A 15000-nucleotide genomic window follows, 5' to 3' on the forward strand; every position below is an offset into this window, starting at 1 on the left:
ATTATGATTTATATATTTATATGTTACTATACATTATTTTATGAGACTATATTATTATTATTATTAAGCTGTAGTAATATTTTTTATATTATTACTATTATAATTTATATTATTATTACTATTATTTATATTGTTATTTTATCATATTATTATATTATTATTATATAAGTTCGAAGGTGAGGCCATCTAATTTGACAAAATCTATCAGTCTATCTAGCAATTCTTATCTGCTTTTCATGCTTTTAAATGCTAAAAAATAATTCCATGACTTAGCATTTCTAGGTACATACTGTTTATGTTTGCGTGAGTGTGGATATTGTCCGCGGTGTACATAAATATATCAATGTATCATAAATATATCAATGTAATAAATTGAATAAAATAAGCATAAAAAGGTAATACACTGAACAGGGATTCAAATTAGAAATAAGAGGATTAGACTTTTTGAATATATACAGATATGTGCAGTAAAGTGGCATGTGAATAAAGCGAGGTAGTGTGTGTGGAGATATACAGTACAGTTTCACAACAGTACTGCACAGAAATTCAGTAACACCGAACAGAACAGCAATAATGTAACAGCACAGTATGTAGCACAGTGCGCATCATACAGTACAGTAAGGCAGTGGGGCCTATGTGAGTGACTCGGTGAGGACCCCTGGTGAGTTCAGCGTTGACAGTTCTCATGGCTTGCGGAAAGAAACTCCGTCTCAGTCTCTCCGTTCTCGCTGTGTGGCTGCGGAGCCGCTTGCTTGACCGCAGCAGCTGGAACAGTCTGTTGTTGGGGTGGTGAGGAACCTTCATGATGCTGCAGCTCTGCTACTACACCTCCTGGTGTATAGGTCCTGCACGGAGGGGAGGGTAGTTCCAGTGGTACCTTCAGCTGAACGCAGCACCCTCAGCAGGGCCCGCCTGTCCTGAGCAGGGCAGTTCCCAAACTAGGCAGTGATGTTGCCTGTCAGGATGCTCTCCACCGCTCCACAGTAGAAGGACTTGGGGATCCTCACCGAGACCCTGAATTTCTTCAGCTACCTGAGGGGGTAAAGACGCTGCCTCACCTTTCTCGCCAGAGTGTCTGTGTGTATAGTCCATGTTAAGTCCTCTGTGATGTGGACACCCGGGTACTTGAAGCTGCTCACCCTGTTGACAGAAGTCCCATTAATAATCAGCGGCGCAAGCGTCCTTGGTGGTAATCCTCTCCTAATGTCCACAATCAGCTCCTTAGTTTTGCTGAGGTTCAGCAGGAGACTGTCCTGGCACCAAAGTGACAGGTCAGCCACCTCCTCATGGTAGTCCTTCTCGTCATCGTCGTTGATCAGGCCAGCACAACGGTGTAGTCAGCAAACTTTATGATGGTGTTGGAGCTGGACATGGCCACACAGTCATGTGTGTACAGGGAGAACAGTAGGGGGCTAGGGACACAGCCCTGGGGGGATCCTGTGTTCAGGGTGAGGGAGCTGAATATGTGCCTCCCCACCCTAACCACCTCGGCCCTGTTTGTGAGGAAGTCCAGGATCCAGGTACACAGCAGAGTGTTCAGTCTTAGCTCCAGCAGCGTGACAACCGGTCTGGTGGGGCCTAGGTCTATTGAAAGCTGAACTGTAGTCGATGAACAGCAATCTCGCATAGCCTGCATTCCGGCCATCCAGGTGCGTGACCGTGGTGTGCAGTACCTGAGAGACCGCATCATCCGTGGATCTGTTCGGCCGGTATGCAAACTGCAGCGGGTCAATGGTGCGGGGGAGGGAGGCTCTGATGTAATCCTCAATCAGCCTCTCAAAGCACTTCATGACCACCGAGGTAAGGGCCACCCGACGGTAGTCATTCAAGTAGGCTGGAGAGGCCATCTTTGGCACATCTTTGGCACATGATGGTGGACCTCTTGAAGCAGGAGGGGACCACCGATTCGGCCAGGGAGGCGTTGAATATCCTAGTGAGCATCAGGGCTAGCTGGTTAGCACGGGTCTTCAGTATACGCTCAGATATGCCATCTGGGCCCGCAGCTCTACTGGTGTTCACAAGCATCAGAGCCCTCCTGACGTCATGCTCGGACACTGAGAGTGCAGGCTCATCCGCAGCGGTGAGACTCCAATTAGCCAGCGAGCTAGCAATGTTGTTGCCAGCCTCAAACAGCACATAAAAGGAGTTCAGGTCGTTGGCTAGAGAGGCGTCCACAAGATAGTCCGCAGCCCCTGCCACAAGTGTCTAGTGCCCTCCTCCTCCATCTATATCTCCACTGTGTTCCTGGATGTCCATTCTTCACCGCCTTCCACAGTTTATAGGACGCCGCTTTGTAGTTGTCCATGGTTGCCAGATACAAGACCTTCGTTGTAAAGGGCCGTGCAAGCATTCAGAGCACCGCGGATGGATTTATCGACCGATGGTTTCTGGTTAGGAAATAAAAATCCAAACTTTCGGCGTGGTCATGCTGTCCGCCAACATAGCTATGAAGCTCATGGGTATTTCCGTAAACTCACCGACGTCACTGGAACTCGATTGGAACATGCTCCACTCAACGTCACGCAGAGCGTCCAGAAGCGCGGCCTCTGATTGGTCCGATCAAAGCAGGGAGTCAGACAGCTTTGTATCCGTTATTGTATGGTGTTTAGCAGTGGTCCAAAGTTCTATCTCCCCTGCTGGCACACGTAATGTGTTGATGGAAATTTAAGGTTCGCCCTGTTAAAGCCCCCAGCCACCACCTCAGCCGTGTCTTGTTGTTTGTTCTGATGTCCGCTCAACACATGATACAGGTCCCACAGAGCTGTGTTGGTGTCCGCCTGCGGTGGAATATAAACCGCTGTGATGACGACCATACTGAATTCCCAGGGGACGTAGAGTGGACGGCATGCGATCCTCAGCTGTTCCAGATTCGGCAAACAGAAACGTGAGAGAGCCTTGATGTTATTGGGGTTACACCAGCTGCTGTTGATCACGAGGCAGACGCCTCCACCCTTCGATTTCCCCGACTCCTCCGACCTGTCGGCGCCGAACGCGGAGAAGGCCTCGGCTGGACGAATGGTGTGGTCTGGCACCAGCGGGCTCAGCCATGTCTCCGTCAGGCAGAGGATGCAACAGGTCCTCGTATCCCGTTGGAATGTAATCCTCGCTCGAAGGTCATCCATCTTGTTTTCTACAGGGACTGGACATTGGCAAGAACGATATTGGGCAGGGGTTGACGATAAGGTTGCGTCCTCATTCTGATCCGAAGGTCGCCTCGTTTACCGCGGTGTTTTCCCTGTCTTCTCGGCCCACCCAAAGGGACAGCGACTGCATTGATGTTATTGTCCTTGTTGATCATGTTGCCGCATAGAATCTCCACCGGCCACTCTGGATCCGGGGTTAAAATGTCCCATAGTTGTTCTTTTAGGGATTGTTTTATATCCACGAGGGCATCACGGTCGTATCACGGTCGTATCATCACTGCCGATGAATTTTTGACGGACATAGCGATGTAAAACGAAAATAAATACTAAAATGTGCGTAATCATACGGAGCTTTTGCGCAGGCAACCACAAGGAGCGGCGCCAAGCAGCTAGCAGGGGACCTATTATGTTCCTTTTTACACAGGTTAATATAGCTCTCTGAGGTCCCCAAAACTTTTTTTTAACGTTTTTTTTTTTACTGAAATACCACAATATAAATACCACTCAGATTTTGCATTCTAGCCATTATAACATGCCTCTAACATGCGCCGTCCCTGACGCTCTGTTTAAGTGGGAGGGCCACCCTCCTGAGTCCCTGAGTTCTGTGAGCCAATGGGGTTTGAGCACAAGTTCCGGGTTCTTTCAGCCAATGAGGTTTGAGTTTTACTCAGAATTCCGTTGTATTTACCTGGAAACCTTCCCTGATTTCACCTCGTCAGTTCAACAAAATCGGTTTCTGAATTTGAGGCGAATGATAATCAATCCAGTTGCTGAATCTTCATTCATATCAGATCTACAAGGCCTCTTTTAAAAGTTTGTTCACACTTTCATTGTGGTGTCCAGAGCAGAGCAGAGCTTGGAACGCCGCTGGATACGACGGGGCTCTGGGCTTTTCTGTTTCATTCAATTACGGAAACGTCGGAAGATAAAATAAAAAAAAATCAGTTTTGTTAGAAGAAACGGGAGGCGGATGGCATGCCGCAGCCTCTAGGGCAGTCAACCTCACACGCATACACAAGCACACACACACACACACACACACACACACACACAAGGAAACACACAGTACAATAATTTGTCATATACAAGTACTCCTTTCTTTTACAGGTACTCCTCACTTTACAACCAAGTTCTGTTATTACAACCAGGTCGTTAAGCCAATTGGTCGATAAGCGAGGACCCTGTTACTTCACTGTAAGGGGGCGTGGCTGGAATATATTGTGTATATACTGTATATAGTATATATAGTGTTATTTCACGGAAAGGGGGCGTGGGGATTGCGAACGCTAGTGTAGTGAATACTGACTGACTGCAGGAACGAGTCTGAGAACGGTGATGAGATGAGATGCATACAGTGTATATAGTATATACACTATACACAGTATATATAGTGTGTAGTAAATAAAGGGTGATGCGCAATGAGATCCCTGACGCTGAGATTCCGTGCACGCCGCGGTATTGTACACAGTGTACAGTACAGACTGGTCAGAGGGCTAGTGGTAAGTCTTAACGGTTGTGAAACAGGTAGGTGGTTAAGTGAGGAGTACCTGTTGAATACATATATATAAATATAATATAAACAGGTAGGTGGTTAAGTGAGGAGTACCTGTACTTACATTTCCCTCGTCTGCAGTTTCTTTACAGAAACAGAGACAGTTGGTATTAATTCCTCTTTCTTTAATAAGATTTGTGCTGGTCTCTGCAGCCGACAACAGAGCGGTGCGGCGGCGCTCCAGCCTTGGGCGGAGCTATTCAGACGGAGGGCGGTCGTAATTAGAACGGAGCCCTCGGCGACACAGATCAGGGCTGCAAAGCTGAACGGGCTGTTTCAGGACGTGTTTTCTGAACCAGGCGGCTCACAACAAACTGACCGAGTTGTTCTTATTCCACAGTGTGTGTGTTAGTGGTTCCATCAGAGACCCACATGTGTGTGCACAGGCACGGAAAAAGGTGAGCTTTGCATCGGCGTCGCATAATCACAACCACATGGCGTTGAAATTCAAACTAAACGGTAACTTCCCCCGTTTGCCTGCAACACCGACCAGTTGCCCATCGTCATCATCGTCATCCATCAGACATCACAGTTCCAGTGCAAGAGGCGGAGCCAAAACGGGCCGACTCCTCTGAACAGATTTAAGAAAGGAGGGAATGCAAGCAAACCCTGGCATGAAACCTTCTGGGAAGAACATTCTGTTTTTCCTGTTATTCCCATGCAATTTTTCATTCAAGGATCTGAGGTATTTAAGGTCACCATATAAACATTTATGAAACGATTCTTATCTCCCCGGCTCCTCGCTGAGCCCCTCTCTCTGGTCCTGGAATGAGGCCTGGCAGATGAAGCCCTCATCAGTTCTACTCGGATGTAGAAAGCTCTGCTCGCTCCTGCACCGCATCAATTACGGCTGGGTTCTTTTTTTTTCCCCTCCAGCCTGAGTCTCAGACAGCCCAGAACATTGGATCCATCTGCCCTGCCAATCAAAACAGCAGGAAGTCCTCCCCTGCTTTAGGGAGAGAGAGAGAGTGAGAGAGAGAACTACAGCAGAGTGAGAGTTCCCACTTTTCCTCCCTTCCTGAACGGGAAAAGAAAGGAGGCAGTGTTTTATTTTTCCTGGACCTTTTAATTTGCCTGGCTGGCCAATGGCTCCTTGGCTTTTATTTCTTTTTTTCTTTTTTTTTCTTTTTTCTTTTTTTTTTTTCTGCAGGCACGTTTATGGACGGCCTAATATGCCAGCCACAGTAGCCCCGGGCCTGGAAGGACCTTTCCCCAATAAAGTTGGAAAGAAAAAAAAAAAGTAAAAATAAGTGGCTCAATTACTTGTGCGAGAGCCTGGATTGGAAAGGGAAAAAAGCACAGGTTACTGTCGGACACCGAGCGCGAAGAGAGCTTCTTTGTGCCGCATGTTGGCTTTTTTTCTTTAACTAAGAAAATGAACTCAAACTTAACTCAAAAAGACAGAAAACAGTTACGTCCCGTCTACTTATTTCAAGTGGTAATCAGTAGGATTATTTTTCTGAAAGAAATCCCATATTCTGTACTTTTTTGTTTTTGTTCTGGCTGCTTTTACATTGCTGGTGGCGGGGTCAGCCCGGCTGTATTTTGCCAAAGCAACGTATTTATTTATTTATTATTTATTTCATTCATTGAATTTATTTAACCAAGAAAAGTCTCGTTGAGATTAAAAATCCATTTTACAAGAGTGTCCTGACGGAGACAGGCAGCAGCACAATTAACGGGCTTGCAGACGTGAGAAACCAAATTTACAACGAAAATAAAGACTCAATTACAGAATCATGGAATATCAAAGACATTCATCAACATTCGTCACAAGTCACCAACATCAGGGATGAAACAGGCAGCGCAATACGAATGAGTCAAAACATCAAGAGCCAGATGTGCCTGCAGCCCCCAAGTCATTATAATTCATTTAAATACATCCAGTGAAACCGGCTCCCGAAGAATCAGGTCATTTTGCAACGGGTTCCAAGCAGAGGGAGCAGCAAACTAAAACTCCCCTTTTCCCAATTCAGTACAGACTTTAGGGACAGATAGTAGGAATAAGTCCTGAGAGCGAAGACAAAATCTCCCCGTACTTTTCTGAAGGATGTAGATCCGTAGGTTAAGATGGAAGCAGAGCAAGAATAGCCTTAAAAATAAAAAATATGCCAATGGCCAAGTCTACTTGTGGACAAGGCAGACCAACCTCCCTGACCATACAAGAGCAACGGTGAGTAAGTTTAAATTTGTAATAAACTTCAGTGCTTCATGGTGGACATAGTGCGCAGATGCAGCAATGTATATAACTATATATATAACAATAGTCCAGCGCAGACGTAACGGTGGCAGCAACAAGTTTCCTTTTGGCCACGAAGGAAACGCGAGACTTGTTTCTTGTTTCAGCTTCGGTCTTTTCACTAATTGCTGAATGTGAGACTTACTGTAAAAGAGGGAGAATCAGTGTGGTGTGGAGGTGGTGTGGTCAAAGGCAGCCACACCTGTCTTGGGGTAATTGGGCCCGGGATCAGGGTGGCTGTACGCCTGTTGCTTGCCAGAGCAACCAGCGAGCAACAGATAAATCACCCATCCCCACGCACACACACGGGGAGAGCCTCTGTCATGACATGTGTCCATCTGCTCCCGGCTTCTTCCATCTTGCCACCCCCACAGGAAACTGGTGTGTTTGCAACTTCCCTGCCTGAGTCTCTGTGTCGGAGGGCCCTGAAAGCGCCATTCGGGTGGTGCGTGGCAGGCGGGACTGCCACAATAATCAAATACAATTCCTAGATATTTGTTTTGAGGTACAGTCTCAGAGCCCTGGAAAGTGATGATAGATGGAAGGTTCAATGGCGTTGATTTTGCGAATAAAAACATTGTGAGTTTTGTTGTTTCAGAATTCAAAACAAGTTTGGCATGTTGTGCAATATTATATGGAAGTTATATGACATTTTCATCTGCATAAAAGTGGAAATCAGGGCTGTTGATGTACTGTAGATAATGAATAGGAGTGGTCCCAGGATCGATCCCTGAGGCGCGCCCTTGGATACACTAAGGGAGCTAGAGGTAAGACCTTCTGCCTGCACACACTGAGGTCTGCCTGGTAGATAATTTTGGAACCAGCAGACAGTTTGTCCTGACAGTCTTACACTGTTAAGTTTGCTTCAATAGTGGACGATGCACAGTCTCAAAAGCCTGCAGGGGTGAAGCTGCAGGGGGCGGAGCTCACGGCTTCACAGCGACTATGTGCAAATGAGCAGCACTGAGCGCCGGGCGACAGCCAATAGGAGGGAACATACGCTCTCAATGGCGCTGAGCCTTGGAAAATGGACTCTTGGACCGCTGCGTATTGTTCCTATTATTTTTTTAATGAAAAACGTCACCTAAACTATCCAAAACATAAGGAACACGTCATTTTATGTCTCTTCAATAATGAAATTTTTTTATTTTAATGGAGGGATGGCAAAATTATTTACGTCATTTTTTCAAGTGGTTATTTATTTTGTATTTACCATTTCAATTTGAAATAGTAGACATGGCACCATCTATCTTTATAATGTACATTAAATATGGAAAAGGAGACAGGTTCCAAATGTTTGGCGCACACACAACAGCCGGTCGATTTTGAGCCGACATGCCCACAAATGCCAGGGGGACAGAAGCCCCGTCGCAGGCGGCGTCACCCTACCATAAGGCTCCAAGTCGTCAGGACCGCTCGATTTTCTTCTCAAAAAAAGTTTGAGGCCTTCTCTGAGACTGTAACCGGATTAAAAGTAAAGCGTTGACTCTTTCATAACATGACCAGAACTAAGATTGGGGGAATTCTCACGAGTAGTGTTGAGCGAGTCAAACAAGGACCCAGAGGCATTGAAAGGCTTATTAAAACAAGCAAGCATTTGAGCCTTATCAGAGATTTTATGGGAGAATTTTTGTATTTCTAACTGTGGAAACAACACCGTGGTCACTAATGTGTAATTTGCGAATAGAGGAGCAGCTTTACTTTTGTGTATTTACTGAAGGTATTTAATGAGGGACGCTGGTTAGGGTTAGATCAACGAGAGACGGTCTTTCAGGACATTTCACATCGGGTCTAGAGGGACAATCAACAATCTGGAAGCGGTTTAAGCGAGTCGCTAAAAGCTTTCAGATCATCAGATACTGGATGTGGCCGGTTCCAGTCTAGATCTCCAAGAACGACAATTTCCTTGAGGCTCAGTCCCCGATAGAAGCTGCACTAAAGAGGGCAGAGCGCCACTGGCAGCTGAAGGTGTCCCGCGGCAACACACAGCGCTCACATGGAGAGTTTTAGAGACCTCAAGGTCAAGAGCTAAAATTAAAATGTATTTTTAAATTCAACAATTAGAGAGAAGCACATTAAAGTGGAATCTAATTTTGATTAAAAAAAAATGGCGTAGCTAGTTGTGTTCGGTAAACTGTGCATATGGATGAACATTCACAAACAAAAGAGAATTCTGTGGAATTCTGGGGTTTGAGGTGAAGTCCGCCCAACACAGATTTGATGGACAGATTTTGATTCAAACACTTGCACCAATGATGAATGATGAATGTATATTATCAATTAGTTTCCTCTGCGAGTCATTTCAAAATGACACTAACCCCGTTCTCCTTCTCTTGCAGCTGCAGCGGTCTCCGCCCTCTCCGCCCTCTCCAGCGGGTGAAGATGTAGTCAGTTTGGTTGCCATGGAGATGTCTCTAAACAGGATCTCCTCTGCTCTGTTCCCGTGGCTCCTGTGGCTGTCTTTGCTGCCGTCTCCCGTCACCTTGACGACAGACTCCACCCCCGCCTCTTCTTCTTCTCCATCTTCTCCTTCTTCTTCTTCTTCCTCCACCGCTGCCTCCCATGCGGCCGCTAACGCCACGCTGCTCTTCGAGAGCAACACCCCCGGCAACAGCCTGCGGAACTGCAGCTGCTCGGCACGCATCCCGGACTGCGATGAGGCGCTTGCGAACTTGCTGTGCAGCTGCCACACCGTCCAGCGCTGGGCGCTGCCCCCTGCTGGCCTGGCAGAGCCCGGAGGGGTGACTGTGTGGCTGAGGGAGGCCTGGGTCCTCCAGGACCTGCTGAACCGGAGCGCCGTCGGCCATTTACGCCTGGCCTTCTGCGGAGGAGACCCCCTGGAGAGTCAGTACCTGGCTCTGGTAGGATTGAAGACGCTGAGGATCCACACCGCCACTCCGGGCGTCCCCTTCCCCAACCAGGAAATCACAATCACAACGCCCGAAGGAGACACCATCACTGAAGAAGGGACCCATGCCTCGGATTCATCCTCCACCTCCTCCTCCTCCTCCTCCTCCTCCTCCTCATCTTCCACTCCTCTCCAGGTGACCGTTCTTGACGTGGCGGCACTGAATGGACTCACCGCCCTGAAGGCCTACAGCGTGGCCGGGCTGACGGTGTCCACGCTCCCACTGCAGTTCCCCAACCTGCCCCTGCGCCTTCTGCTGCCCTCCACCCCGCCCTCCACCCCGCCACCCGCCGAAGCGACGGGGTCTCAGGACCAGGAACCAGAGCCTGAACGCAAACTGGCCCTCACCTTCGTCTACTAGCACAGGAGCTGCTTATTTGCGTCACATTCGAATGGAGATCTGACGTCAGCTTTTCAATTCTCAGGCGGATACATTTTCTTAGGGGATATTTTTGGAATTTGCACTTTGTTTCGTTATGAATGCTTTGTTTCTGCGTTGCGTGTGGATCCCAGGGGGGATGTGGGTTTTTTTTGGGGGGGGGGCATTACTGCATGACCACCACGGCACAGATGTCATCTATGAGGACACGCTACACTACAGTGGAATTGATCCAGTTTCACAATCACAATACTACCTATTCTAAACCCAGGCCAGTTCGTATGGGACACCATGGACTGCCAGTGCCTCCCGCTGTAGGAGCCAGGAACGTTAGAACGACTCTGAGTTCCCGAACATTCCAGGAGAAAACCTTTTAGTTCTCAAGAGTCCCCTATGCATCTTGTAGTGAAGCTGTATAAACTGTTTACGTGTTTCTGCCGATTCCAAGGAAAATATTTCCGTCGGCATGAGTAAACAAGACCCTTCCTGATATCGCCATGGTGACTGATGCCTCCTTACCTAGCCTGACATCAGTATTTCCCCCCGCTGGCGTGTTTGGGTTTCTATTAATCACCGCGCCATGGGGAATACGTCATCTTTCAAACGGAGCATGTGCACCACCGGCGCGCTGGCTCCCTCTCATTCAGAATCTGAGCTTGTGTGTTGTTCACTGGCCCCGGTTTGGCTTGGCATGTGGGTTCGCAACAACAGGAAACATGAGATGAACCAGACGGACAGGAACGAAGCAATGTCAACGCACTCGTGACGTCGCTACCTTTGCCAAACTCCACCCCTCTGCTGCGACCGGAGGGACGAGCTAACCCCATCTCCAAGTGAAGCTCCGATGGCAGTGCCAGGAAAGTTGTAATAACGGCCGTTGTGCGTAGCCTGGTCTGGTCTGATCCTAAAACATAACAAAGACTAATGGAAGGCATACGCCAGGGGACTTTCAAACGACACCGCACATTTAAAGACTTTTTGATGATGATAATGGGGACAATAAGCATGGAGATACCCTGTCGTGGCGGATAACGGCAAGGTGCTCAATGGGGTGAACGACCCTTACGACAAGAGATCTCCTCACGAGTCTCTTAAGACCCCTGAACTTCTTTCTGGGACTCAGAAACCCCCGTCCTTTGCCGTATACTGTACCGGGCGTCCTTGGCCAGACGACAGCTCGATGAGCAATCCGCTGGACGGATTTGACCTTTCTCACGACAGCACGAGATGTTCCAGAGCTGCCAATCAGCTCCTATCCAGGCCTTGTCAGATGTACTGGTAGCGGACACGAGGGAGGCGGTTTACACCAGAGAGGAGTGTGTCTCCAGTCTACAGCCTTACAGGTACGGTCTACAGCCTTCATCAGGAGCTTTGAATGGTCAATGGTAGTAAGGAGCGGAGACTGTGGCTCGTGTCAATAAGCTGTAGCATTGTCAGCACAACTACAGATTTACAGCAGACGTCGGCTTTTGTACACAACGAAGATGGGGAGCGGTGTAAGGGACGACTGGGCGTGATGATGACAAAACAGGTTCCTACAGGTTTAGCTGTAGGAGCCACACTGACTGCATCATGCTGCTTTTCCCTGACGTCCTTTTAATCGCTGCCTCAACTAATGAGCGCTCGCTAAAACCCCTTTTCAAGATGACCTGCTCAGCAAAAACAAAACGCAAAAAAAAACTAAACAAACAAAAGGACATTATTGTGTGTTGATGTGGCTCGGCTCCAGTGCTCTGTAAGTGAGAAGTCTTTCTTTTTCCCGGAAAACTGCCGCCACAAACCGACGTGGGAAAACGCCTTGCCAAAGGGCTGGGCAGCAGGCTGGACGGCCAGAGCGAGGAAGACAAGGGCCCGGGTCGTGGGCCTGCTGCGCTGTGAACCGTGGGCGAGGCCGCGCCGCAGCTTTCCCAGCTGTGCCGCTCTTCGCCCCAAAAAACCTTTATTGAGTGCAGATGGCCTGATGAAAAATAAAACATGCTGTTCCCAAAGCAGGTTAGGATGAGAGGAAAACAAGAAGAAGAAGAAGAGGAGGAGGAGGAAGAGCAGCGAGGGGGAGTCTGAAGCCAAACAAGAGGATTTGGCAAAAGGGAAACGAGGGGAATATGAAAAGAAAGAGGGATCGGCGGAATCATAAGTGAACCTGATGTTATTGATTCATTGATGATTCAGTGATGTTATTGATTCATTGATGTTATTGATTAATCATTGATGTTATTTATTCATTGATGTGATTGATTCATTGATGTTATTGATTCATTGACTTCATTCATTTGTTGATGTGATTGATTCATTAATGTTATTGATTCATTGATTTGATAGATTATTGATGTTATTGATTCATTGATGTAATTAATTCATTGATGTTATTGAGTCATTGATGTGATTGATTCATCATGGTTATTGCGGTTCCTCCGTCTTAGCAGAGCACGGAGGATCCGGATGAAAAACTGTCTTAAAAAGGTGTTTGAGACAGAGAGAAAAGTTACACCCTATTCCTATTAAACTCTCTCTCTTCTCTCTCTCCCACTGCTCTCACCCCTTTTCTTTCTCTCTCCCGTCTTTCTTTCTGCTCTCTTACTCCCTCTTTCTCCCTCTCTCCCGCTTCTCTTTTAGTCTTTTTTACTCCCTCCTTCACCTATGCTCTCTCCCTCCTTCTTACTCATCCCTCTCTCTTCCTCCTCCCTTTCTCTTTCTCTGTCGCTTCCTCTCTCCCTCCCTTTTCTCTCTTTTCCTCTATTTGACCGCCCCCCTCCCCACCCTCTCCCTCTCTCTCTCTCTCTCTCTCTCTGGTTCCAGCTCATATCCTCAGAGAGAAAGAGACAGTGTTTAAACTGCTCTCACCAACACTTTTTGCAGCCAACACGTCTGTTCCGCAGATTAACCATTATGGACTTGGGCTGGGCCTGTGTGTGTGTGTGTGTGTGTGTGTGTGTGTGTGTGTGTGTGTGTGTGTGTGTGTGTGTGTGTGTGTGTGTGTGTGTGTGTGTGTGTGTGTGTGTGTGCGTGCGCGCGTGTGCACATGCGTGTGTGGGTGGGTCTCTGTGTGTGAACAGACGTGCTTGTGCTGTTTCTTTCCCCCTTCAATTACGCTTCACTTACGCGTTCACCTGAACCCTTAGAAAACATGGCAGCAGTGTTGTAGCAGCAGCTTTGCAGCGTTGTAGCGTAGCAGCGTTGCATTGTTGTGTCGTTGTGTTAGGGCATTGTAGATTCACGGTGTTGTGCTGCAGCGTCGTGCTGCAGTGTCGCGTTGCAGCATCGCAGTGTTGTGCTGCAGCCTTGCAGTGTTGTGCTGTAGCGTCGCAGTGTTGTGCTGTAGCGTCGCAGTGTTGTGCTGCAGCGTCGCAGTGTTGTGCTGCAGCGTCGCAGTGTTGTGCTGCAGCGTCGCAGTGTTGTGCTACAGCGTCGCAGTGTTGCGCTGCAGTGTCGCGCTGCAGCGTCGCAGAGTTGTGCTGCAGCGTCGCAGTGTTGTGCTGCAGCGTTGCAGTGTTGTGCTACAGCGTCGCAGTGTTGCGCTGCAGTGTCGCGCTGCAGCGTCGCAGAGTTGTGCTGCAGCGTCGCAGTGTTGTGCTGCAGCGTCGCAGTGTTGTGCTGCAGCGTCGCAGTGTTGTGCTGCAGCGTCGCAGTGTTGTGCTACAGTGTCGCAGTGTTGCGCTGCAGTGTCGCACTGCAGTGTCGCGCTGCAGCGTTGCAGAGTTGCGCTACAGCGTCGCAATGTTGTGCTGCAGCGTCGCAGTGTTGTGCTGCAGCGTCGCAGTGTTGTACTGCAGCGTCGCAGTGTTGTGCTGCAGCGTCGCAGTGTCGTGCTGCAGCGTCGCAGTGTTGTGCTACAGTGTCGTGTTGCTGTGCTGCAGTGTCGCGCTGCAGCGTCGCAGTGTCGTGCTGCAGCGTCGCAGTGTTGTGCTACAGTGTCGTGTTGCTGTGCTGCAGTGTTGCGCTGCAGCGTCGCAGTGTCGTGCTGCAGCGTCGCAGTGTTGTGCTACAGTGTCGCAGTGTTGCGCTGCAGTGTCGCGCTGCAGCGGCCCGTGTTGCTGTCTCGTCCTGCAGCATCGCATGCCTCACATTGATAGTTCGCTCCTGCTTTGATTACGCTGCATTAAAGCACAACCACATGTTGCTCTGGTCGCCAGCTCTCGCTAATGTTTTCCCGATGAAAACGTTTCATCGCCAGTCAAGGCCGACTTGGAAATCTGACGTTTCAGGAACGATTTGTTTGTTGCACGAAGTTTGACAAACACCCACGCATAAGGAGTGTGGGTTCGGTGGGATCGGTGTAAAAACGTACGCAGTTTTGTTTTGTTTTGTTGTTTGCAGTTGGTGGTGCGGTGTTGCACTGAAAGCACTTTGTGATCGGGTCGACTCACCAGACCTGGACCTGGAGGGTCAGGAACCAACATGTGTTATTCAGCTCTCCCTTTTTCTGCTTAAATGAAACACACACAAAAAAAATGTTATGTAACAATAAGCTAATTTTTCCCTGCTACTCTGTTTGTAAAGTCTGTGGTATGATAAGTGAATCCAGACCACACAAATCTAAATTATTTCCTCCGAACAACAGCTCATAAAGCCGTTAAACTTAATGTAAACGCTGCCTGCGGGAGGGCTCTGCATCCAGGATTCATTATTCAAGCCCATCTGGTTAATTTGATGATTGCACAGCAACTCCTCGAGGGCTTTCAGACACGACTATAAGAAAAGGTTATTCTGAATGTTACTAATGCTTCTATTTCAACGACCCTCCAGTAAAATTAGGTCATTGAAACATTTTTTTCTTTCTTT

General features: G+C 48.2%; 1 protein-coding gene across 1 annotated transcript in view; it reads left to right on the forward strand.

Annotated features, from left to right (window-relative positions):
* Positions 1-10298, forward strand: part of LOC307243682 (exosomal polycystin-1-interacting protein-like) — a 19146-nt gene extending 8848 nt beyond the window's left edge. Inside the window, exon 3 of the mRNA XM_080018587.1 lies at positions 9274-10298. Within this exon, the coding sequence (XP_079874713.1) occupies positions 9337-10203 (867 nt within the window). The 5' untranslated portion in view covers positions 9274-9336 and the 3' untranslated portion in view covers positions 10204-10298. The remainder of the gene's footprint in view (positions 1-9273) is intronic.
* Positions 10299-15000: the final 4702 nt, after the last annotated feature.

Source organism: Zeus faber, assembly GCF_960531495.2.
Source record: "Zeus faber genome assembly, chromosome: 18".
NCBI lineage: Eukaryota > Metazoa > Chordata > Actinopteri > Zeiformes > Zeidae > Zeus > Zeus faber.